Genomic DNA, 11,127 nt, shown 5'->3' with positions numbered 1-11,127 from the left:
ATCTGGCAATGTAGTTGCAAATCAATGTCTATACCTATTTTCATGACTGTACTATGTAAATGAACGTTCACACAAAATGTATGTATGTATAGTTTGTAATGTAGCTGATTTTTATTAGCTTAACACACAGAATTATAATACAATTCGTATGCTTTTAATATGAAAGAGGTTGTTGTAAGTGAGCGTTATTGCTGGTTTCAGGAGAAAGCATTCTTCATTCTAATGCTAACAGCTTCTTGCTTCGGATAACGTATACAACTGAGAGTTGCAAAAAACAATATCTTCTTTGTCTAACACTTTCAACAGAAAACCTTTGACAAAGGCGTAATAAACGCCGATCATTAGTAGGGGAACACAATTGGCCCTTTTAGCAGAAACAATTGCATATTTTTATATACTTTTAAATTAAAAAATTTTTGATATAAAACTCTTTGGCAGGACATTCTTACTGACACATTACGGATCCCACTTCATTGGGGAGATGTTCATTTTTTATACTCTTCAGACAAAAGTATAAGGGTATGTTGTGTTTGTTTGGATGAATGTTTGATCTCACATAAAAAAAGGTAGCATCTGTTTTTGTTTCTATAAGAACTCCTGCCACAGTTTTAACTGACGCAGATAATATGTCAAATAACTATATTATATGGCAAACAAGCTTGAGGCTAAGTTTATAGGGCTGTTAACAAACTTTTTTAATGAAAATATAGGACCCTGATGGGTTTGACCAAATGGAAAGAAGGAAGCAGATGCTTTCATATAAAATAAATGTATTAGCGGCAAAATACAGGTTTTAAATAATTATATAAATGAAGCGATACTGATGTTTTCGTACGCCAAAGTAATCGTATAGTTTAAACGAGTACGAATATTTTCAGCATATATCATAGGCTGGGTTGAAGAGGCCTTCTATTACCTCTAGAAATCGAATTGTTGCCTTATTAAGGCATCCACATATATTCCAGAGCACTCTATTTATATGTTGACAAGCACACGTTTATTTTAGCCATGAATCTATGCCAAACAACTTGTATTTGTTCTGGCTCTGAGGACGCAATAAACCACCATCCAACCATTCACCTAGGATTGTTACGGTTGCTGAGGTAGCAGCACAACAACGATTTCTTTACCCTAAAAAATCTGTTAAGTTTCTCCTTGGGGGAACGTCTGCAACACCGTTTTCTGTGTTCCATTGTCGCTGTGACCCAGTTTGTTGTGCTGAATGAATCGCGCTGCCACATTCACATCCACATCCACATCCATTCTTTTACCTTAACACCTACGCACTGGGCGCCCACGTCATTTTCCGTCGCATTCGCAGTGTTAAAATTTCAACAACTTCCAACTTGCAGAGGGGCGTGGGGGGTGGGGGTGTGGTGTGGCGCATACTTTAGTTATGGTCATGCCGTTGGGAAATTAACGGGACATTTTTTACGTTTACATTCGCATAAAAGCTTTTGTTGTGGTTAAACTTTCAGGCCCATGGCACAATTCTTTCGCAATAATTTGCACATTTTATGCACACTTTGAGGTGTGTTTCTGCCCTTGTTTTGAAGGAGCGGGCCGGGGCCGGGGCCGGGAGGGGCGGAGATGCTCATTCTCTAAGGGCCATGCAAAGTTTCATTTTACATTCTACACAAGTAGAATAATGTATGCAGGCTCACATAATAGCTTAAATATGCATTGGAAAGTGTGTTGTGGTCCTCACAGTGCCATTTCGACGATAACATTTGAATGGCCTGGTTCTCGATTTGATCGCTTTTACATTAAATGGGTTAACTTGGCTGCCAGCTAACTGTAAATTGTGTGCTTGTTAGCTGTTGGCTTAAATTATTGCACACAATTATCAAGTCAAACCAATAAACGAACGATAAATCACTCAGTTTGCGAGCGATCGCGTCAATATTTTCTCAGCCGCGCGTTTTTATCGTGTTTCATTCGAAGCGCATAAATCAGGGCGTCTGACGGGACTGGATGGGGCTGAACTGGGCGGTGCTGTGTGGGACGAAGGTGGTTGCGTTGTTCGGGAGCCGTTGCCACAACGACAGTTTTAAATCCCATCGACTGCATAATTTATGCGCATACACGTTCTCGCGCCGCCCGGAGACACATGTGACATCGGCGATGACCAACATGGTGTGAATATTACACCTCGTCCTGGATAAGCGCTAAAAGCAGCCATGGAAATGGTTTAAAATTAAAACTGAAGGCTCAGGCTCGTTAGCGCATGCAAAAGCTTTAAAATATCATTTTTCCTGGACATTGAGATCTTTCCATACTTGTATGTAGCTTACGAGTTTTTCAGCTGCGTTTTCCGGCATTTAAGCAAATACTACTTCAATGAAATACTCCTGCAGTTTGTATATAATTATTTATTAATTATGCATGCGAGGTTTAATTCACACATGTATCTTTGGAAGTGTGGTCAGTATTGACGTAATTCTGTATCGGGAGAATGGGATTAAAAATCAAACACATGAAATAAATTCCTGTTGTCTGGGGATAAAGCGAATATAGAGACCAAGTCGTTCCGGAAATCCAGTCGTTCATACATACAGGCATATCGCTCATCGATCGATTTCTTTCATCTTTTTGGGGTGGCCTTAACCCAATTGAGAATCTTTGAGACATACTGGCAAGAGAAGTTCATAAATAAAAATGGACGGCAATTTTCCTCGGCCCCAACACAAAACATCAACCAAAGACTGCTGGAAGAAAATCGCGTCAGCAGTATTGCAGAACCTTGTAAACAGCATGGAAAATCGTATATATGAAGTTTTAATAAACAAAAGCAGTAAAATAAATAACTGAACATGAAATAAGAAAGAAGAAAGTTTTCGATTAAATGAATTTAATAGTAAAATGGCCTAATTTCTCAAAAAATTTGTGTTCTCTTTTTAAACTTGACAATATTGTAATTAAAGAAAATACAGACGAATTGATAAGCTTCTCATTTTTTTAAGGCGGTTAATGAAAATAAATGTGCGTATAATAGGTAATTTTTAAGACGAAATATGCCCAAGCCTAGTTAGTTTGCCGTTTTATTCGAGTAAGTATATTACATACATCCCGACCACTGTATTACATACTTTCTACAAACCTAATGCTTATACCCTTTTCAGCTTTCTGGTACAGGGTATAAGGAAATCAATGTTATCTAATAGCGCCTTTAACATGTTTGAAGCAATTTTGAAATCACTTCAAAATAAAACAAAACGCCCAGGTTTGGGTATAATACGTACTAGTTTTGATTTAACTTAGGAATATATTAATAATTCTTTATTATTGTTTTATGTTATGTTTTATTGTTATTACATACATACGTGGAATAATAACATATTTCGCCACTCACTTATTTCTTGACATGTTGTCAGCAAATGTTGTATGTATCCATATGATAAAGGATCCACTCACTCCCTTTGGAACAAAGTTTATAATCCAGCCTGGCACTGCATATATTTTATGGACTCGAAGAGTTTGTGGGTCTGCATGTTGGCAAAAAGTTGCAGTTAAACTTTTAAACATTTGTCAGAGGATTTGTTTGCTTTTGGCCAGCCAAAGCTAACATTTTGCCGCTCTGGTTTGCTCGGGCATTCGTTCGTTTGTTTGTTTGTTTATTTTCCTACGCCCCACTATTTGTTTTCTTTCCAATTTTGTAATTTCAAACTTTTTCTATTGATTTCTTTGCACGCATGAACACCTTCAGCAACAGCGACTGCGACAGCAACCGGGAATGAGGCACCAGCTGTGGCACCAGGACTAAGGACACCGACCACCCTAGGCAACAAAGTTGAGAAGTTCTACGGCAAGACGGCGGCATTCAATTTAAGTTGTGGGTGAAGAAGCTCCAGATCGCATGCGTTTGTTTGCACTTCCTTTGCCGGTCATGCGTTGAAATGCACAAAACACTTTATAAGCTCGGGAGGCTAACAAAAAAACCAAAAAAAAAGAAAAAAAAAATGGATACTGAAAACTTTCTGCTGCACTTAACACTCTATTTTCGAAACCCGAAACTGTCGCTGGCATTTTGCAACATTTATTAATGTGTCAATCGGATTCGTTGGGAAACGATAAAGTTTCTTCTGGACGACATCCGGGATGTCTAAGATGTCTTTGATGTTGTCACTGTTTTGTGGCCGTTGGCATAGTAGCTAGTGGCAAGCGAGCACCGCCATTGGGAATACGGGCGTTGGATTGTGGGCTGAGGTTAATGGCGTTTCGTATTGCATGCCCGCACACGCCGAGTGTTAATCAATTTTCTAACAAATTACAAAAGCAAAAGTCGCTGCACAAAACGATTACATGACCCAATCCCCAACACCCAGCACCATAAACCGTACACTGTACACCGGCCCCGCCGCCTTCTCTGCCAACCGCAAAGGAATTGTAATTATTCCAAATGCTCGTCACTGGGAACATACTGATGACTATTAGGAAAATGAAAACATTGCGTGCTGACGACATTTTATTTGAGTGCTCAGGCCGACTCTTTCCGCCCCTGCAACTCGCCTGTTGTGTGGCAGCGACCGCTTTATTTGCTATATTTCATGCCTGCCGCACTTATCTCCAATTGTTCATCACAACCAGACCAGACCAGACCAAACCGAACCAGGGCAAGCCAGTCCGGAGGCCCGACTGCCTGACTGCCCGACTGCCTGGCGTTGCGGCTACCCAAAGCAAATGTAATTTGAGTTGGTTTTTCTGGGAAATGGCACTTCCATGGGGCGTCCCTGGTGAGCGCTTCGATTAGACTTTATGTTCTAATTACTCGCCCAACACAAAAACGCCACTTCAATTTGAAATTGAAATGAGTGGCACCATCAGGGCCAATAGCAGACGCCAGTGCAGCCGCCGACGCCATCGCCACCGCCGTTACCGCCACAGCCACACAGCCACACAACCACACCAACCATAGAGCCACAGTCGCAGTAGCAGTCGCTGTCGCTGTCGAAATTGTCCTTCTGGCGGCAGTTGTCGCCGCAAATTTTAATTACTGCACGCAAAATGGCAAATGCAGTTGGGCCCCTCTATTAATTGTGACATGCGTAGGTGGTGGCCATGTCCAGCTTACTGGGTTATTCGACTGTAAAGAATGGGGGAAAATAGCTGAATGCATTTTCAATTTGACAATAAGTGGCGGTCAATGCAAGGCCGATCTCAAACATTTCCATGTACTCGCAAACTCGCTCTCCAATAAACGAGGACTCTCATCAAATCCAACAGTAGCTCGCTACTAATACAATGATTTATTATTAGGTGTTTATTTTATGTGCTATTTATATATAATAATCGATAAATACAATTACTGATTGTACTCAGAAGTCGCTCATCCATGCTCTCCATGCTCTCTAATTAATTTGTTTTACGAATGTACTCGCATGTGTTCATTACTTCAGTCACAATCTAATTATAATGGGGGGTAAATGGGGAATGTCGTTGATATCGTTTATTCAATCTGAGCAGCACGTAATTAAGGTAGTATATTAAAATATTGGGACCTTTAATTAGATATTTTAAGCATTTTTAAAATACACACGTTGCTACAGTCGATATTTTTATTTAGGTTTTCTTACTTTAAATAAAGAGATAGGAGGGGGATAGCCTCGTTAGAACAGTTTAAAGTTGGATTTGAAGTGTTGAATATTTTCCAAATCTGCACCTATTTCAATTGGAAACATTAAAACTGGATTATGTATGATTAAGGAAGCTAAAATGAACTTTTGGCAATAATTGGTTGATCAGCAACTTATGCTTTTTAATCAAAGTTTAATTTTAAACACAATGGAAAAATATCACACATTAAAATATTGTCTCGCAATCGATATTTTTAGTAGATTAGTTCTTTGTTATATTGATTGTTCATATAGGGCTAAATTTCACATTAAAAAAACAATACAAATATATTTAAAAATGTAAGACTAAACACCTATCTATAAATGTTAATTAAGTCGACAATACTGTAATTGAAGCTTGATAAAAAGAGTCTCAAATACATAATATATCTATATAATATATCCAGCCAATGCATATGATTTATTTAAAGAAATCATCTATTTTAACATCATAGCAGTATGTAATCTCACAGTATGTTTGTAATCTCTTCTTCCAAACCCATGCTTGTAAGAGTCTATAATTTGTTTGCTCAGATAGTGGCTGGAAACGTGGCGTTCTCATTTCTATTGTGTACTTTTTCTGAAAGCGTTGATGCGCAACAGAAAGTGCTCGGCAAATCGATTTCTTGTCACTTCAAAGTCCTGCTCTTCTACTTCTCTTTGGAGCTGTTGCTTGTCTTCCATTTTCTCCCCTCCGCCATTGCGCACGAACTTCCAATTAGAATCTGTTGCTGGGACAATTGACCATCAAAATCAGTCCATAAGACACATTATGCTCACCCGGGGCTCGTTATTGTTGCCGCTGGCTTCTTCGTCCTCGACGCGCCGTCAATTGCAGCTGACTGCACCACAAAATTCAACGCAATTTGTAAAATGAAATCGATTCAATTGATTGTTGACTTCGCCAAACACACGTACACACACACAAACAAAAGTACACTCACACTCGCGTTGCCCACCCATACACTTACACACAGACACACACACACACATGTTGATGTATTGTGTACACACACAGCGCAAGCATGTTATTCAGTCACCAGCCATCCTGCAGGAAGCTAACGCCAACGACGTTGACAGGTGTCTGAGCGGCGGGGAAGAAGGGTGGACGCATCGATGGTGGCAGGAGGAGCCTCTGCCGTCAGTACTTCTGTTTATATGTTTGTGTCTTTATGTGTGTGTGTATGTGTGTGTGTGTGCTTGTGTGTCTGTGTATTGTGCACTTTGCTTGATTAAATTTCAATATTTACTAAAATGTCGCTGAACTCTTTTTGACAGCTCTGTAAATTTCATAACCAGAATGGACATAAAATATGGTCAACAGTGTGTAAATTTCAACCTGACAAGGGCACAAGTAGACGTAAATGGTTTTCCAATCTTATCACGATGTTAATTTGTAGCACATAAATTAAATAACATGCTTGCATACATACGACTACATACTATATACATACATGTACCTGTATGTACTTATGTATATGTTTTGTAGTTTTCAAAGTGAAAGCGGGACCTGGCATAGCTCATAGAGCTAAGTGTAATTCCATAATGCGGGCTCGTTCGTGCTTGATTTAAAAATATTACTTGCAGACCTAAAATTCTCTAAGAGTGGTTAATTACTATAAGTATATAAAAATGTCAAACTGTTGTGTAATGCCAAAGCTGCAGGCCGATTCGCAACATAATAATAATAAATAAATAAGAATAAAAGTTAAAGCAGTAAATATGTACGATAATTAAGCAAATGCTTAATTGAAAGCAAAAGAGTTAATTGTATTTAAGTATGTACTTTCCAATACACCAAAAAACTATAAAGAACAGCCCTAATTTATCCAAAATTAGGAACTCATACTTGTATACGTAATAATGATGCGTCCTAAAGGAACTTCTTATTTAACCTCAGTGGAAATTTTCTTTTCCAATATTGTCGTGCTTCATAAAGGTTCGTTCCTGAGTGGGCATAATTTCAAAATATTACCTGCAGTCTTTAAATTCTGTAAGAGGGGTCACTTATATAAAAATGTCAAACTGTCGTGTTAATGACAAAGCTCCAGGCCAATTCTCAAAATAATAATTAGAAATAAATAAAAATAAAAGCTAGACAAATGTACGAAACTGCAGATTCTACGGTAAACAGCAATTGCTTTATTAAAATCAAACGGCTTTGCTGTATTTAAGTACAATATCGTACCCTTAGAACTGCTCTGTAATTTATCCAATATTATGAACAAATATACAAATAAAAAATATAAATACCAAAGCTTATCTGTAATTTAAATTATCTTTAAGTCGTCTATTTCAGCGACTAAAATACACCCTTTAAGATTAGTACTTTATTGCTGCGTTTCTTCTAACATTGAATTCTGTTTTAAAATATCTCAAGTTTTTCTTTTTTGTATAAAATTTCAGCATGGTTTGTTATTGATTTTTAAATAAATAAATAGATACAACATTTCATGCCCTGTACCCAAAGGAAACAGTGGAAAATTTGTTTTTCCAATAAAGTAGTGCTGCAAAAAAACATGTACTCTTAAGAATTTAGTTGCTGATAACACTAAGCAGGCATTAGTGGTGGCCATTGAAACTAGGTAGCGGCCGAGTACCCCGTCCAATCCCACGCCAGAAGTGATTTTCCGTAACTAAGGCCATATAAAAACACTTAGAGCTAGACTCTACAAGTGCTAAGAACCCAACATTTTGCACACAGATGACCCATATGAATGATTTATGGCAAAGATAAAGATCCTTAAAATTAAATTATAAACATTAACTGATATTTCATGACAGATATTGCAGAGAAATGTTCATTGCCATTTAAATCTGCACAGCTCACAATAGTAAGAATTATTTGTCAAATTAATTTTTATTGTCTGAAAAGCGAACAAGACAGAAAACTATTGTACACAAACTCTAAGGACTATATTTTGATAAAGTTAAATAACGTAAGACTGTTTTAAAGATCAGGGCTGCAACTAAGTGTTTTGAGACACTGATAGCATGGATCTAGAAAGGTAAGTTTTGCAATATGTTTTTGTCCACACATTAACATTAAACACGCAGAACGAACTCTGAGAAGAGTGCGAAGAAAGTAGAAGATGTAGAGGCTGAAAATGCAGAGCGTGAAAATAAAGAAGAGGGAAAAGCGGAAGTACTCGCAGAACAGACAGAGTCTGCGGCCGCAACCGAGGAGCAGTGCGACGAAGAACCGGCTGAAAATATATTTCTGAAGGTGCTAGGTCCCAACGAGACGGATAACAGCATCGATATAAATAAATTGCGGAAAGAACTAGAGCAAATGAAAATTCGTGACGGACTACAAACGGAAACGGCAAGAAAACCCAACAAGGGCATTGATATTGAAGACATAACAACCCTCATGAGCACATTGGATTGGATAACAGGATTCTCGAGCAGTGATGATGAAAACAATAATGAAGGTTGCATCAATGATGATGTCAACACTGCATCAGCGCAAAGAAAAAGTGTCCTGAATCCATTTACTGTGCAGGCATTAATGGCTGATAGTGCCAAAGAAAATACGGCAAGGAAGTTACGCGATGAATCGCCTATAATACCCGACTTCGATATTGATTACGACAACATATTCGATGACGTGGGCAAGCTGAGCATCGTCGAAAAGCACCTGGAGCTGCTCTTCCGCCCATTCATTTGCGCCATGGATGTCAACTATGAGTTTAACCTTTTCGAGCTGTGCATTTTGCTCTCCGACTCCTGCTACGACCCAGACAGCCATCCCGCCCTATCGATGTGCCTTAACAATCCGCATGCTGTCGTTAAGATATATGCTAATGGCAAAATGACCAGCGAAAGCTTAACAGCTTCGGGCGCTCGCATTTCGCTGCTGAAAGTCCTGCAGATTTTACAGGACTTCGATTACAAGGCGGAGCTCAAACATTTCTCACACAACATTGTGCATGCATCCTTTTGCATGCCCTTCAAAATCGACCTGTTGAAACTAACTGAAGCATATGCCGACCAGGTGTCTTCAAATCGTGAGGCTCGACCATTTGTCACATTCAAATTGCCGGACAACCCCATTCGGTTTGCCCTTTTCCCCAATGGCTTCGTTCTCGTCTTACACTCGAGCAAACACTCTGAAACACGCGTCGCCATTGCTGAGTTGCTGCCGATTTTGAATCAGTTCAGAAATGGATATCCAACACCATCCGAAAAGTATGGCCTGCAGTGTGGCGACATCTCCTACAAGCTGCTCTGGGAGCGCAAGCTGGACGCAGACAAGATGGGCATACTTTTGTACTCGTAACATGTGCTTGTCAAGGGATAAACTAGGCAACGTTAATCCAGAATGTATATAACAGATGTAACGAGGAAGAAATAAACTCCATTCTGTAGTGGCTTTCTTGTTTTTCTACGAACCATACTCTTTCAGATGGCATGACTAGTTTTAGATTGCGTTTGCATCACAATTACAAATATTCTTCAAATATTTATTTATTGTATTTCTTTAGAATCTAAGATACATTTTCCAAGCTTTAAAATGTATTAGCTTTCGCATCAATATTGAATTTCCATTGGTTATACAAAAATTTGACATAACATTAATTACAAAGAAATGTTAAAATATTTTATTTTATTTTAAACAATTTAAATAATTGATATAATAAACAGGCAGATGAAAATTGTTGCCAAATTTTCAAAAATTTAGATTGGACAATGCAATTTTAGTAATCATATAACTTTTTTGCATACGAAAAGAACCAAAATATTTGTATGAAAAATTCTCTTTTACTTCATCAAAAAGAACAAATAATACAGAGTATATAGATTATTCCTTTTGACATTCATATTCGCTGTTCGTTTGTGGAAGCAGTTACCCCATAACTGAAAAAAACAATCACCAGTGAAATTTACTTTACAATTAACTAACTAATCTAAAAAGTAAAATATTAATATATTTATATTGAACAGGCAACACAGTAGTAGTAAAAAATCAAATATACAAAAAAACCTGAATATATAAATAAAAAAGAATTAATTATAAAAATGTGATATTAAAATTGAATAAGTAAATATGAAATTAAATGAGAAATATAATTAGATAACTCCTAACCTAGTTAGTTAACATAAGATAATATTTTTAAGGTATAGTGATATCGGCTTAAATAATTAATGACTAGCGTATTCAGTTAGCAGTTATTTCATTGTAATTTCAAGCTATGATAAAGATTGCAAATTAAATAAATAATAAAATAATGTATGGGACTAACCTTAAAACTAACGACATTTTGAGCTTGAGAAGGAAATTCAAAATATCAGATATGTTTGCGTCTATACTGTGGAAAAGGCTTGATTTTTAAATAAATCTTAGACGAGACTTTTTGACTGACTGTTTGATGTGTTTTATTATTACATTGCATTGTATGTAAATATTGTTTAAAAGCGAACAGAAACAAGCGTGAGAGTATGTTGACGTCGACTTGCGAAGACAATAATGTTGTTCGTTTTTTTATTATTTTGGAATTCTGTGAACATTTGT

At 37.5% G+C, this 11,127-nt stretch overlaps 1 protein-coding gene across 1 annotated transcript; it reads left to right on the top strand.

Moving 5' to 3' along the window:
- The first annotated feature begins 8,508 nt into the window (after window positions 1–8,508).
- LOC115630523 lies at window positions 8,509–10,006 on the top strand. The gene is made up of 2 exons (XM_030527127.1): window positions 8,509–8,620; window positions 8,670–10,006. Exons 1-2 carry the CDS (start codon window positions 8,607–8,609, stop codon window positions 9,892–9,894), a joined length of 1,239 nt encoding a protein of 412 aa, XP_030382987.1. The 5' UTR covers window positions 8,509–8,606; the 3' UTR covers window positions 9,895–10,006.
- Window positions 10,007–11,127: the final 1,121 nt, after the last annotated feature.

The sequence above is a fragment of the Scaptodrosophila lebanonensis genome, unplaced genomic scaffold, assembly GCF_003285725.1.
Source record: "Scaptodrosophila lebanonensis strain 11010-0011.00,11010-0021.00 unplaced genomic scaffold, SlebRS2 tig00001410-arrow-pilon, whole genome shotgun sequence".
NCBI lineage: Eukaryota > Metazoa > Arthropoda > Insecta > Diptera > Drosophilidae > Scaptodrosophila > Scaptodrosophila lebanonensis.
The sequence above is the reverse complement of the archived record's forward strand: the minus strand, read 5'-3'. Positions and strand labels throughout refer to the sequence as shown.